We start from the raw sequence: 24,014 nt of genomic DNA, 5'->3' as shown, positions 1-24,014 counted from the left end.
AGGCAGATTCTTAACCAGTGCGCCACCAGGGAAGCCCTGGTTCAAAATCTTAAGACTTTGAAATAAATGGGAGCGCATGGGTGGTCCTGGATTTGTCTGTTACATAAGTGTAAATATGTGTCATTGTTTCCTCTGCCAGTGTTACACAGCACAACAGATGGTGAGTCATTGGTAGATGGCGAAGCACTGGCACTTACTCAGTAAGGTATCTTCACAAAGCATTTCACAAACCTTTGCGGTAATTCGCCTATACATCATTAACAGCATAACTTTATGTAAGGATTACAAATGCATCCTTGCTTACATTTATAAAAACATGCCAGAGTAATCACTGGAAACAGTAAAACAGCCACCACCTGAGTGGACAACTCAGCAGGGGACACTGCATGAATATACCTGGCACATCTCTGTGATCGTGTCATCGAACACTCCTCCAGCATCATCAGCCCCTTCTCCAACCAGCTTAACTTTCCAGGCTCGGGATGGCAGACGGAGGTCTGATGCATTCAGTTTAACTACTTGTCTTGCTATTTGAACAAAGATGGGCTTACACTTCCTTCCTCTTTAAAATAAAGGGAAAACATAATGAAATACAATGCTCTCAAATCACCACAAAAGTCACTTGAAGATATTTTCCCACCAGTGAATGAAAAGGCCAGCTTAACAACAGCCAAACACTGTGCTAGGCCCACTGTAACCACACTGGGTACTGATGTAAAATACTATTACTATCCTACTTTACAAATGAGGAAGCTAAGGCTTCCTCACAGAGATCAGTTAGTAGTAAGTCCATCTCACAAAATGCTAGTTAATGAAACATATACACGTATACATAATATGCTAACCTGGTTGATATCCTCTTTACAGTAATTTGAGGTCCATAGTTTTTGCCTTGAACCATGGTTTTTCCTATAGAGCGCACCATTGGGAGGGTGTAGACTCTTGGGGCTAACAAAGGTCGGAGCTGTCCCTGCACAATGCCCCATGTTCCAGCATTATAATGAGATGTACTATTCTGTAACAGAAAGTAAGCTTAGCAGAAATGGTACAGTCTAAGGCTTAAAAGAAATAACACATCTTACTTTTACAAATGCACTTCAAAAGCATAAATCTGGGTATTAGCCATTATTAGCAACTTTATCAAAATATTTTTTCTGGTAAAGTATGATTATTATTTTTAAAAACTTATAAGATACAGAAAAGGACACACACACAAGCACACAAATAAAATCATCCATAATCCTATCATATGGAGATGGCCCCATTAACGCCTTCATCTATTTCCTTCCAGTCTCCTTCCTTTTCACATTTTCGAGACCATACTATTTATTCAATTTTCCACTGCTTTTCTCACCTCACTTTATACCATACACATTTCTCTCACTAATTACAACAGGTTGCTAACACTCTTGTTTAGTGCTGCACAGTATTCTGTTGCCTGGTTGATTATCTATTTCTAACAATGATTTCTCAAACCTCTCATATGCCGTGACTAGTTACCCAAAGGATTTTTGACTAACAGTTTTACAAACTAACACACATTTTGGCAGGCATGCCTACACATTAAACAAACAAACAAACATAGCCAGCTTGCTTTCTTCCTAAATTATCAGACTGTTCTACAAAGACAATCAAATCAGCCAAATTTACTTTCTCTCCCCCACCTATCCCTCCACAAAGTATGCTCATTTGTAAGCTCATTTGTAAGGAGAGCAAGAAGTCTCCAAAATTTCTCAGACTCACTTACATAAGCACCTTGACTGTGGTGCTAACACCTTTGTGTGCTTAAGCTTTAAAATCATATTCTGGAGTTCGTAGAAAATACACGCTTAGCTTTTAGCCATTCATACTTCCTTGAACTTTGGACAAACCGAAACACAGAAGGAAGACCACTGTGTGTTCAACAGCATGATAACCTATATCTGGACTGTCCTTAATCCAGCAATAAAAGGGGAACAGAATTGGTGCCTTTTCTACATCTCTTGGGTGCTGAGAGTAAAAAGCATTAGCTACGCAAGAATTTTCTGAAGGCTGAGAAAGAGGCCCTGGGACCTGGTAAGCACATCACAGGCACTGCTTTCCAAGCCACCATTTTACCTGATTGTTGGGGCTGAGGTTCAGTAGCCTCCAGGATGAGTACATGAGGTCAGAGAAGTGGTAAAGCAGCCGGAGCCTGGCCCTCGCAGTGTGAATGCTCACCTCCCTCAGCGCCCCATACTGGGGGGGCACTGCATCGGGCAGGCCCAGCTGCAGAGGCACTGACACACCTGCCCAGAACACAAATGCACACTTGTAAAGGAAAATGCATTGTTTTCATCATGTTTAGTGTTTTGAAAAATTTCAAACACACATGGAAGTTGCAAGTATATAATGAACACCCATTCCCACCACTTAAATACTAAACTTAATATTTTGCTATATATGCTTTATCACTTATTTATCAATTCCCCTATTCACCATCCATTCATCTTAAATTTTTGATGCACCTTTTGATGCACCTGTGTTGGTTTGTAAAACATCTTTTTAATTTATCATTATGGAAACTTGCTTTTTTTTTTCTCCTTTAATTTAGTTACCCATTTAACTATGGGACTTAAAACAGTTCCTGCACAAAAAAACTCCAAACAATAAAACCCAAATTCATTCTTTCATATTCAACAATTGTCATCTTCATAATAACACAAGGTGTGGGCCAGGACCAGGTAGGCAGTTCTGGAAAATGGAAATGGGCAACTCAGCAGAGCCACCTCCCATACTTACTAGGGATCTGACAGAAAGTGACCATGACAGAATGAAAGATATCAGTAGATGATTCAGAAAGGCTTTATACTGCAAGGATAAGAGCTCTGCAGAGCAAAAACTACAAGGACTGTATCCATGGTTATCATCTTATAGAAACACACAAAAGACTAAGAATAAGATACTCAACTATTTGAGTTTCCTGCAAATAAAGATTTGTACAGTTCAATTCTCAGAGGTATTTTCCTACTATTAGTTAAAGCTAACATTTATTGAGTACTTTTATGTGCCTGGCACTGTTCTAAGAGCTTCACATGAATTGATTCATTTACTCCTACAGTTCTTTACAATAGGTGCTATTACCCTTGCTTTGCAGACAAAGAAACTGAGCCTCAGGGTCACTCATCTCCTAAGTGGAGGAGCCAGGATTGAACCCGAGCAATGTGGTTCCTGAGTCTGAACCTTCAGCCACCATGCTGTATGGTCTCTGTCCTGAAGTGGAAGGGAAATCCCACTGGAAGCTAAAGAGGCCCCTGAGTACCTGAAATTGTCAGTGGGCTGGGAGCACTGCTCATTCTAGGCTCTGTTAACCAGAAACCATCTCTTGCTCGTTTGCAATCTACTTGGCAGTCCTACCTTGCTCTCTCAGGGTATGTAAGAGAAAACAATCTCTATGGGAAGTCTTTCCCAAGGACCTGTGGCTAAAAGTAGAGGGCTTCACAAAAAGGGATGAGAATACGGAGCTCTCAGGCACAAGGTCACTTCAGGGAAGTTCTAGTGCCTCAGAGACCAGAGGATGGTTTTAGAAAGGACTTGAGGGCCTGGGAAAGAAATAGACCAAATATGAAGAAATGCATAAGGATAAGTATCATACTTAAGGCAATGGTTACATTTGTGGGGAACAAAAGATGGATCCGATCAGGGAGCGTACACAGTAGGGTGTTAGGTACACAAATATGCATTTTATTTTCTTTATATCTTTTTGTAGACCTATGAGGATTTCGTAATAAATTAAAAGCAAAACATACAAAAGGTAGAAACAGCCCATCAGTCCTGCTATATACACGGGAGTAAAATGGCAACAATTTTTTTTTGTTTTTCTGCTGTGCCAATGTATAGACAACATCATGTTTCAAATGGCTGACTAGGGTGAAGAATCTGACAAGTGGTCTCTGGGCTTTTCATCTTTATTCCTTAACAGCATGGCTTAGAAAGCTACAGTTCATCACTACTATATATAAAAAATACTTTATTGCTATTCCAAAATTATAAATTTTGCTTGCCTAAGTGATACATTTTCTTCTTTTGGGGAGCAGAGAGGGACTGCTATGTAATGAAGTCTGCAGGAGAATCACCTGCTCCGAAAGTATTTGCAGTACTGTAGTACAAAGAGTGCTTTGGTTGTGTGGGGGAAGGTTTGATGGTTTCAGAATGGTGCCTGGATGCAGTGTGAAGCTGGCAAGCAAACAGTGCAGCTGGGGAGTGCTGAAAGAGAGGCTGCAGGAGCAGGGATATGTCATCCCTCACCTGGTGCTCTTGGTGGGACAGGTGGCGCTGTCCATGCAGCACTGTGGCAGCGACCGGCCGAGATCTGCCGAATGTTTTTCCCTTGCAGAACTGTTACCAGGGTTGGTTCTCGAACGTGGTTGGTGTGGCCTAAGCCAAGCTGGAAATAAATTACAAATACACAGAGATTCAATTAGAAAGAGGAAGAGAGGAAGTCAAGATGATAAAATTTGTCTTGGATGGTAGCAGATATAAATAAGTTACTATCTGTACCAAGCAATGGCATCAAAATAATGAAATTAATTCTGATTTTCTCTATCAGAATGATCCTCATAGTTTATACTGTCTCCTAAAAACTAAGCTGTAACAAGGTCATTCCAAATCTAGCAGACGAGTCTTAATGACTGAAAACATCTTTGAACTCCACTTCTAGAGAGGAAATAAATTCTTGGCAAGTTAAAAACAAAACAGAATGATCTATAGAGCTTTTACTTAGAACACACTGATTTCTTGACTTTTAACATGGACTTCCTGTGTAACAGTAAATAAACAATTATAAAAACATACATAGAAGCAGATTCTCAACTCCGGATCTCTGTCCTTGGGGTCCGACTAGGACACCCAGTGTTTCAGTGGCTGAGCATCTCAACATCATCAGGCAGGATCATGTCAAGGCCCTGCCAGGGACCTTCCAAAGGTCTCTCAACAGCAACTCTCTTCTCATTAAGATAATGTGCAACCACACTGTTGAGCAGTTTCCCCATCTGTTAATATAGTGACGAGGACACCACAGAGCTACTGTGAATAATACTGGACCTTGAACTTGAGGGTCGCTGGCTCTAGGGGCAGCTAGACGTAGAGAGGATTTACAGAGGAAGGAGATGTTGTTCGCATGTGGAGCTGAAAGCCACTGTAGTAGCAGGTATCTCAGACCTGCCCCACCAAAGTGTGTCCCTTCTCCACATACAGGATAGGCTGAACACATCAACCTCTTGAGTCTTTTCTCAACCTCTTACAGGCTCAGTTTACTACTCTACGTAATGGGAGTGACAAGACTTCCTGAACAAACACAAACATACTTTGTATACTGTCATATTATAAAATATAGAAGTATTGTTTCATCCTTTCCATTTTCCAGATCAACTGATGCTCCTAGTACTTAACCTCTTTTATTACTGTAGTGAAAATGATGATTAATCGTGATAGCAGCAAATACTGAATACTTATAAAGTGCTGTTTACTATGTGCTAGGCACTTCTCAGTGTGTGTAGACACATATATATTCAGCGAATCCCCTTAACCACTTTACTGTACTGCCAGACTTCTTTTAAACCATGATATAACACTTACTAGACCATCATCAAGAGACAGAGAGGCACAACTGGACTCCAGATAATCAGCCCCATAGCAAAGTGACGTGCTTGAGGTCTTGTGTAGATATTCCGAGTTTCTAGCTTATCCCTTTGCCAAATGAAGAATGTTGTCAGATTTCTAGAACATGACAGAGCAGCAAGCGAGATAAATATGTACCTGCCCCTCTGAATTGCTCCCCCAGGCATACACATCTCCAGTTGATGCCAAAGCAAGTGTGTGTTCAGCTCCAACGGCCACATCTTCGATGACCACTCCAGCCAGGACAGGGATTTGCTGTGGTCGATTGTGATTGCGAGCACGCCCTTCTGGCAAGCCTATCAAACGATCTGAAAAAATAGCAAGAGGACATTTATGGACGGCACACCACAGTCCTTTTACATTTCCTGATGAGTCATTTAATGTCTACGGTGGTATGGCAATGACATACATAACTCACTGGGGCAAAAGCTGCTTTGCCAGTAAGGTATACTGGATTCTGAGCGAATAAAGTTTAAGACTGTTTCTTTGCAAAATGCCACGATCTCCTTTTTCATAAAAATAAATAAAATTTAATTTAAAATTTGCAGCTTATTTCAAACCAAGAGGCACCTCTAGCATCCTCATACTTGAGAGGACTGGCACGTAATTCACAGAGGCCCTAAAGTTCTTGCATTCTAAGAAAAGACATCATGCAACCTGTCCTGTCCTCAAATTTCCAGCCAACTTCTCCCCTTCTCTTTGCTGCCAAACTTCTACGAAGTGCAGGCCAGTCCCTGTTGCTTCACATGCTGTAGGCCTGTTTGGCTTGGCCACCTTCTGCAGCCTAACTTGCATTCTCACCACTGCACTGAAACTGTGCTCTCAAAAGCCATGAATAGCCCTAACTGCCTATACTGCAGCAGCCTCTTCTCCAGCTCTAGCCTGTGGAGCTCCACTTTACCTTCTGATAACGTGGCCTCAGCTCCTTCTGCCCCTCAGAGACTCTGCACTGTCCTGGCTCCCCAACTACCTCTCTCTCCACTCCCTTCAAAGCCAGCTCTCCCATGTTCACCTGCCCTTTACTCACATTCCCTAGAGTTTTACCCTCCACTTTTTTCATGCCATATTCTCTCCCTGGGTTTCTTAGAGCTTATTAATATGGCTTTAACTACACCATTAGGAATTATGCAAACCTACATCTCCATAAACAATCTCCCTGGAGTTCCAGATCCAAATCCCCAGTAACTTGCTAGACTTCTCCATACATGTAGTCTAGAGTATATGGCCCCAGTTCAATATGACTAAAACTAAGCTCCTTATCTCTTTCACCAGAACCAACTTCCCTGGCCTCAGCAGCGTCCATGTTCTTCCAAGACTAGAAACTTCAATCACAGCTCACTTCTTCCCCCCTCTTCCTGACACATTCTTCGGTCACTACAACTTGCAAAGAAGTTCCATTTACAAAGCTGAATATATTGCCAGGGAATCCCACTGTGGATGCTTAGATTTTGAACTTACTCAAGATTTGAATCCCAAATGCCTGTGAATTCCTAAGATCTGGACCCCCAGTCCCTGCAAGGGCTGGGAAGTGAGGCAGGATCCAGAGGAGCTCTGGTAGTCAAGGCAGTGTTTGTGGTAGCATGGCAGAGGCAGCAGAGAGGAGGAAGGGAAGCGCTTTGCCAGGAACTCTTCTGGCAAGAATGAAGGCTCTGGCATGAGGGGCCATCAATGGGGAGGAGAGTTTGTCCTTACAACAAATATCATGAAAGTGGAGCAGAAAAGTCGCTAGTGAATGAAGGTTGTGTGGCCAATCATCACCCAGAATGAAAAATGACTCAGTTTAAGCACTTTCTATATGGCTGGAAGGCAAATGTTTCTGTAATACATGTGTGCACAAAATAAGCAATATAATTAATGCCTGGAAAATGCCCTACCTTGACCAAAGGTATACACATGACCATCTTTGGTCAATGCAACAGAAAACTGGGTTCCACACGCAACCTTTTTTATTCCAATTCCACAAAGGACATCAACTTTCTGCAAAATAAAAGCGTAAGGCATATAATTTAAAAAGGAAAATAAAAACACTCGAATTTGCCTACTGGCATGTATAAACTCAAGGATTATCTTCCAATAAAAATACTAATAGTCACTTACTTGTTTTCAGCTATATCCACACTCCTAAATGATATTTTCTCATACTGCTCCGCAAACTACCTGAATTTGGGCGAATAGTGTAGGGGGTAGGGGACGTTTAACTAAAATCCCCAGGACCCCATGTGAAGTGGAAACATTCCTCTGGGCAACGGAAACCAAAGAGAATCCTATGGCTGTTTAAAGAACACCGTAAGACCATGTAAAGCCATGGTCTGCTCCCAGTTAGATCTTTTCTGCTTTCAGAGGTGACAATAACTGCTTTATATGTTCTCCAGAGAGGATTTCCTTCCTTTTTGTATCCCTAGCTGAATATTCACCAGTCTAGCTATCAAGATGTCACAGACTATATACGATAGTGAATCTGGAGTTGAATATAAATTGAATACTTGTAAATCATGCTGCTTCTTAAACGTGTTAGAAAAATCCACATAAAAAGGACTGCACAGGAGGTCTTCTGAAGAGCCAAGAAACCTTCTATAATGTGAATAAAGCCTCTAAATCATTTGTTTATGGACTTGGATTTCCTATTACTTTTTAAATGCACATATATAATTCAGTGGTAATAATAAGCTGAAATGGCAGTCACAAGCAGAGAGTTACAAAACATTGTTCATGGTTCCCTCCATAAGACACCCTGGAGATACGTTTATACTTATTTCTTCTCTACATGGGAGGTAGTCCTACACTACTCAGCCCATGACAAAGACAGATGCTTGTCCTTGCAGCATTTTTATATCCAGTTTAGTAATTAATGCTTATTAATTACTTATTTTAATTAATTTATTTTAAATTACTTATTTAAAATAAGATCTGGAATGCTGGAAATTTAAGAATAAGCAAAAGAAGCTTCTAAATTTCATTATGAATTACCAAAAATGTTAAAGGTAAATTACTTCCAGCTAAAAAGAGGTACTGACAGAAGAAAACCATGTTGTCTGAATCTCTAGATTAAAGCCAATACTGACCTGAGGTGAAGATTTTGCAGTGGAATTTCCTAAGCCGAGTTTTCCATAGTCCCCATCTCCAAAAGCCCACACCATGGAGCCATCTGCTGACACTGCCAAAGTATGGTTTAAGCCACAAGCCACCTGGAGAAATAAAAGGGTGGTAAGGCAAATCACAATACCTAAAACACCCATTTCTGGGACACTCTGTCTTGACTTCAGTGAAAAACCTGGCTGTGTTTCCAAAAATTTTTTATTGGTTTCAGGGCCTTACATATGTTAACCAAAATGTGTCATGAAGAAAAAAATTCCTAATGTCCACAAACAAAAAACAACCTTTTTCAAAGTAAAATCCTTCAAATATCTGTGGCTAACTCTGAATCAGAGCGCACAAAAGATAGGAAAAAGTACATATGATTAAAAAATACTCATTCACACCAGAGATAGTCTAAGGAATGATAAAAGATAAAAATAGTAAAAGATAAAAATATTTTATCTCATCTTCTTGTTAAGAGAGAGTCTCAAAATGTACAGGTCAGGAACAATTATTACTTAAGAGCAGCAGCTACCAATGATGCTGCAGTTCAGCCATCTACTTCCAGGATACTGAAGAGGAGTTACTATATTGCTTAAAGCTTTCATATCAAGTGGTATTATGAAGAGGATTTTAAAATATTCACATCCCGAATTAAGACTTCCATTTATTTATCAATTAGGCCAAACAAAATGTACATCAGGTTAAGTATGAGTGGTGATTCTAGTTTTCCTGAAAGGACAATGTCTAAGTGCACATAGGGGAAACAAGAAACTGTGATCATATAGAACGTATTATTGATTTATTCCATGCCTGTCCAATCTGATACCCCTCCAGTGCAGTTACTCTCTCTGGAAGTTTTTTGTTCGAAGTGTTTCCAAGACCCAGACGACCGTAGTCACCATTCCCAAAGGTAAACAGTTTGCCATCTGATGTTACCACTGCTGAATGTTTGAAGCCACAAGACATCTACGAATAGAACAAACAAGAACAAAAATTTTAACAAGAGGGCATACTAAGAAAGAAATCAGTCCTTTTTGGTTATTAATACAGTAATAATCTTTAAGTAAACTTCACTGAAAACTCAGGATCTTCAAGACCAGTATGTCCTATCCACCCAAGTGGCCCTCCTGCTCCCCCAAGTCTGATCCACCTCAAAATCCTCAGGAAGACCAAGCTAAATAGCATACCTTGGAAGTGTTGCTACTCTTCAGCTACGCAGGGATGACCTAGACTATATGAGTTAATGAATAGGGAAATTCTTTGTAAACTTTAAGGTGCTATGTAACTTTACAATATTATTTTAGATCATAAACTGATTTTCCAGAAAATGTATATGAACTCAACCTTTGTAACGATAATGATAGGTTGAAAGCAAAGCTTTCCATTTAACACTATATCAAGAACTGTGGGGCAGGAGTTAAACCCCACTTCTTCCAAGGACCTGAAGCACCCTGGCCTGGGTCAACCAGCTGGCTCAGGAAAAAGGAGTCCATTCTAACACCAAAGCCCATTCAAACTCCTGAGACACTCAAGAATGACTCTGAACCACCAAAAACACTGGATCTTTTATGATGGGGTAATAAATTTTTACTACTGTTTTTCATTACCTAAACTTGAGAACTCAACACCTAGTATGTTTACATTCAAAGATAAACTTATCCAGGCGCAACTATGTCCCGCATGCCACAACTAAGACCCGGCACAGCCAAATAAATAAATAAATAAACATTAAAAAAAAAAAAGATAAACTTATCCATATTCTGTCCGACCTGCACCACTTCTTCTCCCTGTAAGGCTTCAATCTGCCTGGGCCGCCGCTGCCTGTCGCTGTTCCCATGGCCGAGTTTGCCATAATCACCATCTCCCCAGCTAAAGACCTCACCACTTTCAGTCAGGGCCATTGAGTGTCCATCAGAACCACAGGAAGTCACCAGCTGGGTCACCACAAAGCCTGGAACAGAGCAGAAACCCAACAAGAGTCGCTGAATGTTAAAAGTCCCCTCTTTACTTGAAGCTGCTACAGAGTAATCTCACAGAATCAAAAAATACCACAACAGTACTTCAGAAATATAAACAATGTCTTTAATTTTAAATCAGATTTGCAGCCATAACCTAGAAAATTGGGAGCAGTCACATAAAATGATGATGACAAGGAAGAGGAGAAGGGTGATAGGAGCAGTTATAGTCACTAAAGATTATGTTCTAGCCACTCCTATAAATGCTTTACATGGATCGCTCATTTTCTATTTTCACACAGATCCTATGAGGCAGATATTATCATCACCACTTTTACAACTGGGGAAACTGAGTCACAAAGAGGTTTAGTAGCTTGTGCCAAGTACCCGAGGCAGGATCTAATAGAACCGAACAGGAACCAAGCCCACCCATCCCCAGTGTTGTGCACTTCACACACACATCTGAATCAGGAAGAGAACTTAGAGCTACTCAAGAATTTGTTCTGAACTCATGTTACTTGTATGCTTTTACTTAAAAAGCTCAATTTGCTCTCTTTGTAGGCTTCAGAGTCATAAAAGTTAACTTTAGGAACAAGCCAGGGGTCCGTGCAGTGGTTTTTCCAGAGGTTTTCTTTCTCCAAGTCACAGAGCACTCTGATGGGGATGCCCTTTAAAGTCTTTAGTACATACACACATTTCCGTATAAATTGATTTTTAATGTTAATGAAGCACATGCATGATTACTACTGCTATTAATACTTGCCTAATTACAGTTTTGCAATTTTAAAGAATTTGTTTACAATCTTCAGTGTGTATTAACACAGCAATTCTAGCATGGCTATGATAAGTAACTTGCAAAATAATATAGCTCAAAATATGGAAAATTAAGGTTGTACATGCCTAAACGAGAATCTAAATATAAGTGAAAACCCTACATGACTTTATCTAGCAAAGGTTTGAGATGAGTTCTAACATAATAAGCAAACATTCCTACAGATAGGTCATAGTTTCCGAGCAGCTTTTAACTGAGGATAATTTTACCTTGTAAGGCTGAAATAACCGTCAGCACATGAAGGTCATCTGAATTTCCTTGTCCTAATCTGCCATAACTTCCTTCCCCACAAGCCAACACTGTGCCATTGGCCTGTATGACAAAGGTACAATTCTGACCACATATAACCTAGTATAAAAACACATAATTAAATATATTATCTTTTATTATATAGCTTTATCAGGCAAACATTTAAAATGATTCCATGTATACTTAGGATACCTTTATCGGTTCTTTTATCCTTTCATTAAAGAGGAAGGGTTGACATAACAATGGGGTTCCTATAAGCCCTTGATTATTATAAAACCTCTTACTTAACCAAGAGATGTATGAGGCTCATCTGATGATTTAAGATACTTTAGAAACATGTTATCTACAGGGCTTTCAGCCAACTGTGCAGAGTTTAAATAATAACATTAACAACAAAATAGATAAAAGAAGTAAAAGGAGAGGCTGATGGGAAAATCGTAAAGACTGGCTGGAGGCCACAAGAAGCAGAAATTGCAGGGAATATACACATGAAAGAACAGTGTATCCTGGGGCTTACCGAGGTAGAGAAGAATGGAAGAGAAAGCAGTGGCCTCAAGAAGGGTTTAGAAATATAGTACCATGATTATTAGACGAGGGGAGGAGTGTCAATGACATCTGGTTAAAGGTCCCAGTAAGTTTATGGCCCCCAAAGAGAGAATTAATAATTACCAATATCTTAACTTCTATAAATATATGCTGGGCAGGCATAATGCATCATGATGTTAATTCATGATACGTGAAAACAAGAAAAATTTAGAAACGTATTAACAAAACCTAAGTCTGATAAAAACTCTAAAAAACTTTTATTTAGAAGCTATATACAAGCTATACATCATGACTTTCTTTGGTGATTCCTCACAATAGACTATGCAATGGACAAACTTTATCCTACAGTGAGTTACTGACAGCAAGGGAATCAGAACTGTCAGTTCCCAAGTTTCTTCTACATTTCTTTACCCTGTTAGTTACCTGTTGGGCCTGTGAGAATGAGGGAGCTGCTGCAGGTACCATTACATTTCTTCCAGCTTCTGCCAGCTGTCCATGCCTGCCAGCACCCCACAGGTAGACATCACATTTACCTCCCAGGTGCCAGTCCTAGAAAACCACAATCAAGTCAAAATTTGATTCATTAATTCATTCAAACAAGCATGTACTAGGTACTAAGTGTGTACCAGCCTCTATGGGGGACACTAGGACACGAACACACAAGCATTTGGAACCAGAAGATTTACTAAGAACCACCATACAGTTATCTTTATCTTTACTGACCTCAGGTCTGGAAGTTGCCCAAGACATAATTTGTTCATCCATGCCATTAATCCATTTACTGTTATCCTGAAAGACAGCAAACACCAGGATCAATTTTGCTTAATCAATATTTATGTTTTTTTGGGTTTTTTTTAGGAGGCCTTAAAAATGATCACTTATTTTTAAATAGGAAAGGAAAAGCCCAAGATCACATGGTCAGTTACAAGCAGCGTGAAGACCAAAATGCAGCCCTCCCTTCTCCCAGGCCATGTTTTGAGAAAATCTTTTTGCGAATGATTTATCTGATCTTAACTAACAACTGAGTCTTAAAGAATTTGGTAATATTATGAGAATTTAAGAGCAGTTTCACAATCATGCCAAACTTGATTTTTAATATTTCCCTTTACTATAAACACTTGCATAATTAACTATCACGAACACATTGGAGATTCAAAGCGAACCATTTCTGAGCACCCACAGGTACAAGGTCATCTGCAGGAGCCACCACCCCCGTGAACTCGTTGTATGGCTGTGGGCAGGTCATCTTTCTAGGTTGCAGCTTCCTCGTCTACAAATGACATATTTGAGGCAAATGGGCTCAGAAGGATACTTCCTAATTAAAATATTCTATATTTAGATAATTTCCTTCAATTCATATGTCTCTTTTATACTGTATCTTTTATATATTCAAATGTTTGTTTATATAAATCTTAACTAGGTAAAGGGGTTGTTAGATCAAATGCTGGCCTGCACTATTCTACCCTGGCATTTTATCTCCATCACAGTTTCTGTATCTAGACGCTTTCAAATACAATCAGAAAGAAATGACAACTAAAATGTTCTCTTAAACATTATTGAAGTGCCAAATAATTTAGAATCTATAATTGGAATAAATCTAAAAAGATGACCAGGAAAAGATGCTAAAAAATATTTATAAGTATATATATACTGGGGGACCTTCAAGATGGCAGAGGAGTAAGATGTGGAGATCACCTCCCTCCCCACAAATACATCAAAAATACATCTACATGTGGAACAACTCCTACAGAACACCTACTGAATGCTGGCAGAAGACCTCAGACTTCCCAAAAGGCAAGAAACTCCCCACATATCTGGGTAGGGCAAAAGAAAAAAGAAAAAACAGAGACAGAAGAACAGGGATGGGACCTGCAGCTTGGGGAGGGAGCTGTGAAGGAGGAAATGCAGAGGTCAAAGCGGAGAGATTCCTGCACAGAGGATCGGTGCTGACCAGCACTCAGCCAGCCCGAGAGGCTTCTCTGCTCACCCGCTGCGGCGGGCGGGGACTGGGAGCTGAGGCTCGGGCTTCGGAGATCAGAACCCAGGGAGAGGACTGGGGTTGGCTGCGTGAACACAGCTTGAAGGGGGCTAGTGTGCCACAGCTACCCAGGAGGGAGTCCGGGAAAAAGTCTGGAGCTGCTGAAGAGGCAAGAGACCATTGTTTCGGGGTGTGCGAGGAGAGGGGATTCCTTCCCTGTCTGCCCACAGAAGCACCACCTAAACGAGCTCCAGAGATGGGTGCGAGCCGTGGCTATCAGCTCGGACCCCAGAGACGGGCATGAAATGCTAACGCTGCTGCTGCAGCCACCAAGAAACCTGTGTGCAAGCACAGGTCACACCTCCCATGCCGGGAACCTGGGCAGCCCGCCACTGCCAGGGTCCTGTGATCCAGGGACAACTTCCCTGGGAGAACACACGGCGTACCTCAGGCTGTTGCAATATCATGCTGGCCTCTGCTGCCGCAGGCTCGCCCCACATTCCAATTATAACTACTGTACCCCTCCCTCCCCCCAGCCTGCATGAGGAAGAGCGGGCTAATCAGCTGCTGCTTTAACCCCCTCCTGTCTGGGTGGGAACAGATGCCCTCAGGCAACCTACACGCAGAGGTGGGGCCAAAACCAAAACTGAACCCCAGGAGCTGTGCGAACAAAGAGGAGAAAGGGAAATTTCTCCCAGCAGCCTCAGGAGCAGCGGATTAAATCTCCACAATCAACCTGATGTACCCTGCATCTGGGGAATACCTGAATAGACAATGAATCATCCTAAAATTTAGGTGGTGCACTTTGGGAGCAACTGTAGACTTGGGGTTTGCTGTCTGCGACTGATTGGATTCTGATTTTTATGTTTATCTTAGTACAGTTTTCAGTGCTTGTTATCACTGGTGGATTTGTTTATTGGTTTGGTTAGTAACTCTTCTTTTTTTAATTATTTTTATTTTAATAATTAAAAAAAATTAGTATTACTATTATTTTTTCTTTTTCTCCCTTTGCTTTTGAGCCGTGTGGCTGACAGGGTCTTGGTGCTCCGGCCTGGTGTCAGGCCTGAGTCTCTCTGGTGGGAAAGCTGAGTTCAGGACACTGGACCACCAGAGACCTCCCGGTCCTGTGTAATATCAATCAGCGAGAGCTCTCCCAGAGATCTCCAGCTCAACGCTAAGACCCAGCTCCACCTAACAGCCAGGAAGTTCCAGTGCTGGACTCCCCATGCCAAACAACTAGCAAGACAGGAACACAAGCCCACCCATTAGCAGAGACACTGCCTAAAATCATACTGAGCTCACAGACACACCAAAACACACCACTGGATGTGGCCCTGCCCAACAGAAAGACAAGATCCAGCCCCACCCACCAGAACACAGGCACCAGGTCCATCCACCAGGAAGCCTACACAAGACACTGAACCAACCTCACCCACTGGGGGCAGACACCAAAAACAACGGGAAATACGACCCTGCAGCCTGCAAAAAGGAGACCCCAAACACAGTAAGTTACACAAAAAGAGAAGACAGAGAAATATGCAGCAGATGAAGTAGCAAGGTAAAAGCCCACCAGACCTAACAAATGAGGAGGAAATAGGCAGTCTACCTGAAAAAGAATTCAGAGTAATGACAGTAAAGATGATCCCAAATCTTGGAAATAGAATGGAGAAAATACAAGAAACATTTAACAAGGAAGCCTAGAAGAACTAAAGAGCAAACAATGATGAACAACACAATAAATGAAATTAAAAATTCTATAGAAGGAATCAATAGCAGAATAACTGAGGCAGAAGAATGGATAAGTGACCTGGAAGATAAAAGAGTGGAAATAACTACCGCAGAGCAGAATAAAGAAAAAAGAATGAAAAGAATTGAGGACAGCCTCAGAGACCTCTGGGACAACATTAAACACACCAACATTTGAATTATAGGGGTCCCAAAAGAAGAAGAGAGAAAGAAAGGGTCTGAGAAAATATTTGAACAGATTATAGTTGAAAATTTCCCCAACATGAGAAAGGAAATAGTCAATCAAATCCAGGAAGTGCAGTGAGTCCCATACAGGATAAATCCAAGGAGAAACATGCCAAGACACAAATTAATCAAACCAACAAAAATGAAATTCAAAGAAAAAATAGTAAAAGCCGCAAGGGAAAACCAACAATTAACATACAAGGGAATCCCCATAAGGTTAACAGCTGATCTTTCAGCAGAAACTCTGCAAGCCAGAAAGGAGTGTCAAGACATATTTATAGTGATAAAAGGGAAAAACCTACAACCAAGATTCCTCTACCCAGCAAGGAGCTCATTCAGAATCAACAGAAAAATTAAAACCGTTACAGACAAGCAAAGGCTAAGAGAATTCAGCACCACCAAACCAGCTCTACAGCAAATGCTAAAGGAATGTCACTAGGCAGGAAACACAAGAGAAGGAGAAGACTTACAATAACAAACCCAAAACAATTAAGAAAACGGTAATAGAAACATACATATCGATAACTACCTTAAATGTAAATGGATTAAATGCTCCAAACAAAAGACACAGACTGACTGAATGGATACAAAACAAGACCCATATATATGCTGTCTACAAGAGACCCACTTCAGACCTAGGGACACATACAGACTGAAAGGGAGGGGATGGAAAAAGATATTCCATGCAAATGGAAATCAAATGAAAGCTGGAGTAGCAATGCTCATATCAGACAAAATAGACTTCAAAATAAAAACTAGTACAAGAGACAAAGAAGGACACTACATAAGGATCAAAGGATCAATCCAAGAAGAAGGTATAACAATTGTAAATATTTATGCACCCAATAGAGGAGCAGCTCAATACACAAGGCAAATGGTAACAGCCATAAAAGGGGAAATCGAGTGTAACACAATAATAGTAGGGGACTTTAACATCCCATTTCACCAATGGACATATCATCCAAAGTGAATATAAATAAGGAAACACAAGCTTTAAATGACACATTAAACAAGATGGACTTAATTGATACTTATAGGGCATTCCATCCAAAAACAACAGAATACTGTTCTTCTAAAGTGCTCATGGAACATTCTCCAGGGTAGATCATATCTTGGGTCACAAATCAAGCCTTGGTAAATTGAAGGAAAAATGAAATCATATCAAATGTCTTTTCCAACCACAACACTACAAGACTAGATATCAATTACAGGAAAAAAACTGTAAAAAAATACAAACACATGGAGGCTAAACAATACGCTGCTAAATAACCAAGAGATAACTGAAGCAATCAAAGAGGAAATCAAAAAATACCTAGAAACAAATGACAATGAAAACACGATGGCCCAACACCTATGGGATGCAGCAAAAGCAGTTCTAAGAGGAAATTTATAGCACTACAATCCTACCTCAAGAAACAAGAAAAATCTCAAATAAACAACCTAACCTACGTACAGCTGATTCACTTTGTTATGAAGCAGAAACTAACACACCATTGTAAAGCAATTATACTCCAATAAAGATGTTAAAAACAAAAAAACAAAAAACCCCCAAAAACCCTAACCTTACACCTAAAGCAATTAGAGAAAGAAGGACAAAAAACCCGCCCAAGTTAGCAGAAGGAAAGAAATCATAAAGATCAGATCAGAAATAAATGAAAAAGATATGAAGGAAACGATAGCAAAGATCAATAAAACTAAAAGCTGGTTCTTTGAGAAGATAAGCAAAATTGACAAAACATTAGCCAGACTCATCAAAAGGGAGAAGACTCAAAACAATAGAATTAGAAATGAAAAAGGAGAAGTAACAACTTCTGCAAAAATACAAAGGACCACGAGAGATTACTAAAAGCAACTATATGCCAATAAAATGGACAACCTGGAAGAAATGGACAAATTCCTGGAAAAGCACAACCTTCCAAGACGGAACCAGGAAGAAACAGAAAAAATAAACAGACCAATCACAAGCACTGAAATTGAAACTGTGATTAAAAATCTTCCAACAAACAAAAGCCCAGGACCAGATGGCTTCACAGGCAAATTCTATCAAACATTTAGAGAAGAGCTAACACCTATCCTTCTCAAACTCTTCCAAAATACAGCAGAGGGAGGAACACTCCCAAACTCATTCTACAAGGTCACCATCACCCTGATATCAAAAAAAAGTCAAAGATGCCACAAAAAAAAGAAAACTACAGGCCAATATCACTGATGAACATAGATGCAAAAATCCTCAACAAACTACTAGCAAACAGACTCTAACAGCACATTAAAAGGATCATACACCATGATCAAGTGGGGTTTATTCAGGAATGCACGGATTCTTCAATATATGCAAATCAATCAATGTGATACACCATATTAACAAACTGAAGGATAAAAACCATATGATAATCTCAACAGATGCTGAAAAAGCTTTCGACAAAATTCAACACCCATTTATGATAAAAACTCTCCAGAAAGTAGGCACAGAGTGAACCTACCTCAACATAATAAAGGCCATATATGACAAACCCACAGCCAACATTGTTCTCAATGGTGAAAAACTGAAACCTTTCCTCTAAGACCAGGAACAAGACAAGGTTGCCCACTCTCACCACTATTATTCAACATAGTTTTGGAAGTTTTAGCCACAGCAATCAGAGAAGAAAAAGAAATACAAGGAATTCAAATTGGAAAAGAAGTAAAACTGTCACTGTTTGAAGATGACATGATACTATACACAGAGGATCCTAAAGATGCGATCAGAAAACTACTAGAGCTAATCAATGAATTTGGTAAGGTAGCAGGATACAGAAGTAATGCAAAGAAATCTCTTGCATTCCTATACACTAATGATGAAAAATCTGAAAGAGAAATTAAGAAAACACTCCCATTTTACCACTGCAACAAAAAGAAAAAAATACCTAGGAATAAACCTACCTAAGGAGAAAAAAAGACCTGTATGCAGAAAACTATAAGACACTGATGAAAGAAATTAAAGATGATACAAACAGATGGAGAGATATACCATGTTCTTGGGTTGGAAGAATCAACATTGTGAAAATGACTCTACTACCCAAAGCAATCTACAGATTCACTGCAATCCCTATCAAACTACCAATGGCATTTTTCACAGAACTAGAACAAAAAATTTCACAATTTGTATGGAAACACAAAAGACCCCAAATAGCCATAGCAATCTTGAGAAAGAAAAAGGGAGCTAAAGGAATCAGGCTCCCTGACTTCAGACTATACTACAAAGCTACAGTAATCAAGACAGTATGGTACTGGCACAAAAACAGAAATATAGATCAATGGAACAGGATAGAAAGCCCAGAGATAAACCCAGGCACATATGGTCACCCTGTCTTTGATAAAGGAGGCATGAATATACAACTAAAAAAAAAAAGTTCTGACAAACCTAGGGGCAGGATAGAACAAAGATGCAGACATAGAGAATGGACTTCAGGACATGGGGAGAGGGAAGGGTAAGCTGGGACGAAGTAAGAGAGTAGCACTGAGATATATACACTACCAAATGTAAAATAGATAGCTAGTGGGAAGCAGGTGCATTGCACAGGGAAATCAGCTCGGTGCTTTGTGACCACCTAGGGGGATGGGATAATGAGGGTGAGAGGGATATGCAAGAGGGAGTTGATATGGGGATATATGTATACATACAGCAGAAACTAACACAACATTGTAAAGCAATTATACTCCAATAAAGATGTTTAAAAAATAAAATAAAACAAAATGAAGGTACCTTTTACAATGTTATTGTAAATAGAAGAAATACAGATAAGCTCTAACAGGGGAAAAATAATAAATATATACACACACATATATATACATATATATATGCACACACACTAACAAGGTACCTATGGACAAGAAAATGAGAAAATGTGACTATGTCATTGAAAACCAGCACATTTATAAGAGCTCCACAATTCTCATAATCAATCCCTGTCACCAAAGAAGACTTCCATCAGATTGAAAATGAGTATCTGAATGCAAAATATTTTAAGTTTATATAAGGGTGTGCTTCTTGCTCTATTCAAGCTAGCAAATACTTATTGAGGGTCTGCTACTTACTAAACATCCATAATACAATCTCAGTTACATATAACAGTAGCTCATACTACACTTACCATTAGGAGTACAAGTTCATCCTCTGGAACAGGCTCCAGATCGGGAACAGTAAAAGATTCTGGAAACTGTGCTCCATTGGTCAGGGCTTCAGCAGCTTTTATGGTGGTTGAGAAACATTCTAACCAGGCCCACTCATTTGGATTCCACGATGCAGGGTCAGGGAGGCAGTTCTGGTGGTGTGGTGGCACTGGAGGATTACACAGCAGCTGATCCAGATGAAGTCCCACAGCAAGGGAAGCCAGACATTGCATATAGGGGCTGTGAACAAGCTGGTCACCACAAACCACATGAGGCTAAGAGAAAATGCAAGGATATTATGCTGAAGAGCCTCTGCCAAATAATATAAATTAGCCTCCTGCATTCTGAAAGCCTGTAGTCATATTTTAACTTTACTGTTTTTTTTAAGCTTTTTACTTTGAAATAATTTTAGATACATAGAGAGTTGCAGAGATAGTACAGAGAATTCCTAGAAACCCTTCACCCAACCTTCTGTAATGTTCACATCTTATATAACCATGGTGCGATAATCAAAGCTAAGAAAGCAACACTGGTTACAATAATAACGAAACCACAGAACTTTATAGGGTTTCCCACTAATGCTCCTTTTCTTTTATTTTCTTTTTAAAAAATATTTATTTATTTATTGGCTGTGTTGGGACTTAGTTGCAGTGCGTGGGCTCTAGAGGGCCCAGCTTAGGTGCCCCTCAGCATGTGGGATCTTAGTTCCCCAAACAGGGATCGAACCCCCGTCCCCTGCACTGGAAGGCGAATTCTTAACCACTGGACCACCAGGGAAGTCCCTAATGCTCCTCTTCTGCTCCAAGATTCAACCCAGGACACCACACTGCATTTAGCATATTTTCATTACAGTTTTTCTTGAATTAAAAAAAAAAAGGCAGATAACTGAACCATGGAGACCTGCTCCCTCTCACGTTGCCTCCTTTACCAAAAGAACCCTGGTAGCCATCAAAGACAACCTTCTTCCCTGGCCCTCCCTAGATGTACTAGAGCAACTCTGTGAGAGACTGAGCGATTCAGAAAAGAAAACCTGGGCAAACCTCAGTGAAATTAACTGGGTGTGGTTAACAGCTGATAAGATTAATGTAGCATGGCAAAAAAAAAAAAAAAAGGAAAAACCCCAGATGAGCTCTGCCTAGGAGCAGCATACTGTGACTACTGAGGGCTGGAAGACAAGCTATACAGGATCATGGCCTGGGCAACAAGTCCAAATTCCATAATTTCCCAGTCTAGTATTTAATGACCTTACTTAATTCAACCTTACGTCTTCTACTAAACTTTCCACAAGGATTCACCTGATAAAGTGGACAGGATGTTCACTTTGACGCACATATCCATTCCCCCTCCCAACTGTGCGATGGCAAAGCCACACAAAAATAGATATATGGGTCAGAAAAGGGAAGATGATATACTCCGAGGTACAGGGATTTAAAGAAGTTTTAGAATTAATAAATAATCTGACATGAATAATAGAAACACTATACAAATTTGAGGGTTATTTAAAAATCTTACTCCCACTATAATAAAGTAAAAGCAGGCTTAGGATTACTAAACAACTGTTTTAGACATGAATTATCTTCATCTGATTCTGCCCAAACAGCCCCACTTATTTTACTCAGACCTCATACTCTTAAGGGATAAATTCAAAGCTATAATTCCAATTCCAAAGCACCAGTCATCTGTAGATCTGCAAGAATGAGTGTAATCACTTACCTTTTCATAGGCATACTGCTCCTGAAGCATCACAGGGAGCCGCTCCAGAAATGCTCTCATGCAGGGAGCCATGTTTAATCCCAGAACACCCTGTTGTTTCAGTGCTGTCCTACAGGTTGCTAAAACATGATTGGCAGCAGCCCATTCTGCTGTACAATTCACGACCAAAACATCCTGATGAAAAATAAACCATGCCACATGATATTTGTTTAAATAAGATATTCCGTCACCATTCATATATGAGAAATTCCTTCTAGTAATACATTAAACACTTTTGCTTTTTGGACATTCTATGCTATACTTTTAATGCCTATGAACTTCAAAACATCTTAAATTTTGTCTAAGGTAAAAACAAGTGAGTAACTGTAAAATGTGTGAACTACCTTGGATTAGCTGATTCTTCTTAAAGAGAATTATTTGCTATCTCATAGGACTTGTAGGACAAGGTATCTAGTATATTTTAAGAGTCTGACATGACCACAAGGATACTAGAGGAAGTAGTACTCTGCTGAGGGACACACATCTACAAGAGAAGCAGCACTGCTCTGTGGCTCTATGGTTTATTCTATGCAGGCTACTACTGCCTATGGTCTGATTCTATATTTTACTTCTAGTAGGACTGTTCATGCAGGGTTTCAGCTCTATTTTAATATTACCACATATTAACCACATAAATGTAAACCAAGGCAGCACACTGACACTATTCATTAAGGGTATGAAAAGCAATACTGTAAGAGATAATGTCACATCATAGAATTATTTCACAGTAGAGGGCTAGTATTTTTTAGTAGAACATTAAATTTGAAAGCCAAGATATATTCTGTATAGTTGAGTTAAAGGTCTTTGAGGTAGTCCTTCTTTTCAGGGAAAATTCTTTAGATAATTTAGTGCTGTCTCAAAAATCATGGCAGAAAGTAATAAATCCTCTTGATAATTTCCAGTGGAAAGTCATTCAATAATTAAGCATTTTTCCCAAAGTATAGGGTACAGGAGAGTACCAGGTTCTAGTTTTCCTTCTGCCACTAAACAGCTGCCTTATCTTGGGCAAGTAATAATCCCTCTGGATATCATTTTTTGCCTCGGTAAAGTGGGATGCTTGGACTACAATTTTTAAGATACCTTACAGGCTAACAACTTACAACTTGATATGATTGTAAAATTACCTTTGATCTATTTGAGCAAGCAGCTACCCCAACATCTGGAATCCATACTGTGGTCTGAATAGCTCCAGAGCCAATCACAACAGTTTGCAAGACAGAGCCATCCTAAAATGAGATGTATTTATCAATATACACTACTTATCTAGTTAGCCACTATTTACATTTTAAATTTATACTTCATGTTCACAAAAACTTATTGTAAAACCTACACTTTAGGTATATTTGGCAATGCCCAACTGCATACTACTATCCAATTTTCTAGAGCCTTTTCTAAATGATTTTAAAAATACATCATTAAGAAAAAATAAGGGCAGGGGAGCCTTCAAGATGTCAGAGGAGTCAGACGTGGAGATCACCTTCCTCCCCACAAATACATCTACATGTGGAACAACTCCTACAGAACACCTACTGAACACTGGCAGAAGACCTCAGACTTCCCCAAAGGCAAGAAACTCCCCACGTACCTGGGTAGGGCAAAAGAAAAAAGGAAAAGCAGAGACAAAAGAATACGGACAGGACCTGCATCTCTGGGAGGGAGCTGTGAAGGAGGAAAAGTTTCCACACACTAGGAAGGCCCTTCACTGGCAGAGATGGGGTGGGTGAGGGGGAAGCTTCGGAGCTGCGGAGGAGAGTGCAGCAACAGGGGTGCAGAGGTCAAAGCGGAGAGATTCCCGCACAGAGGATCGGGCCGACCAGCACTCACCACCTGAAAGGCTCATCTGCTCACCTGCCAGAGCAGGTGGGGG

General features: G+C 40.1%; 1 protein-coding gene across 13 annotated transcripts in view; it reads right to left on the bottom strand.

The window, feature by feature from the left end:
* HERC1 (HECT and RLD domain containing E3 ubiquitin protein ligase family member 1) overlaps positions 1 to 24,014 on the bottom strand; it is a 210,876-nt gene that overhangs the window by 9,227 nt on the left and 177,635 nt on the right. For all 13 annotated transcript variants that reach the window (XM_024735254.1, XM_024735265.1, XM_024735262.1 and 10 more), the window contains exons 59-73: positions 23,272 to 23,373; positions 22,109 to 22,282; positions 20,377 to 20,670; positions 13,021 to 13,086; positions 12,721 to 12,846; positions 11,712 to 11,850; positions 10,485 to 10,666; positions 9,526 to 9,681; positions 8,700 to 8,822; positions 7,512 to 7,614; positions 5,776 to 5,945; positions 4,267 to 4,405; positions 2,098 to 2,267; positions 846 to 1,015; positions 397 to 562 (exon numbers count right to left, since the gene is read on the bottom strand). In XM_024735254.1, the coding sequence (XP_024591022.1) occupies positions 397 to 562; positions 846 to 1,015; positions 2,098 to 2,267; positions 4,267 to 4,405; positions 5,776 to 5,945; positions 7,512 to 7,614; positions 8,700 to 8,822; positions 9,526 to 9,681; positions 10,485 to 10,666; positions 11,712 to 11,850; positions 12,721 to 12,846; positions 13,021 to 13,086; positions 20,377 to 20,670; positions 22,109 to 22,282; positions 23,272 to 23,373 (2,280 nt within the window). The remainder of the gene's footprint in view (positions 1 to 396; positions 563 to 845; positions 1,016 to 2,097; positions 2,268 to 4,266; positions 4,406 to 5,775; positions 5,946 to 7,511; positions 7,615 to 8,699; positions 8,823 to 9,525; positions 9,682 to 10,484; positions 10,667 to 11,711; positions 11,851 to 12,720; positions 12,847 to 13,020; positions 13,087 to 20,376; positions 20,671 to 22,108; positions 22,283 to 23,271; positions 23,374 to 24,014) is intronic.

Source organism: Neophocaena asiaeorientalis, unplaced genomic scaffold (genome assembly GCF_003031525.2).
Source record: "Neophocaena asiaeorientalis asiaeorientalis breed wild unplaced genomic scaffold, Neophocaena_asiaeorientalis_V1.1 scaffold264, whole genome shotgun sequence".
Taxonomy (NCBI): Eukaryota; Metazoa; Chordata; class Mammalia; order Artiodactyla; family Phocoenidae; genus Neophocaena; species Neophocaena asiaeorientalis.
The sequence above is the reverse complement of the archived record's forward strand: the minus strand, read 5'-3'. Positions and strand labels throughout refer to the sequence as shown.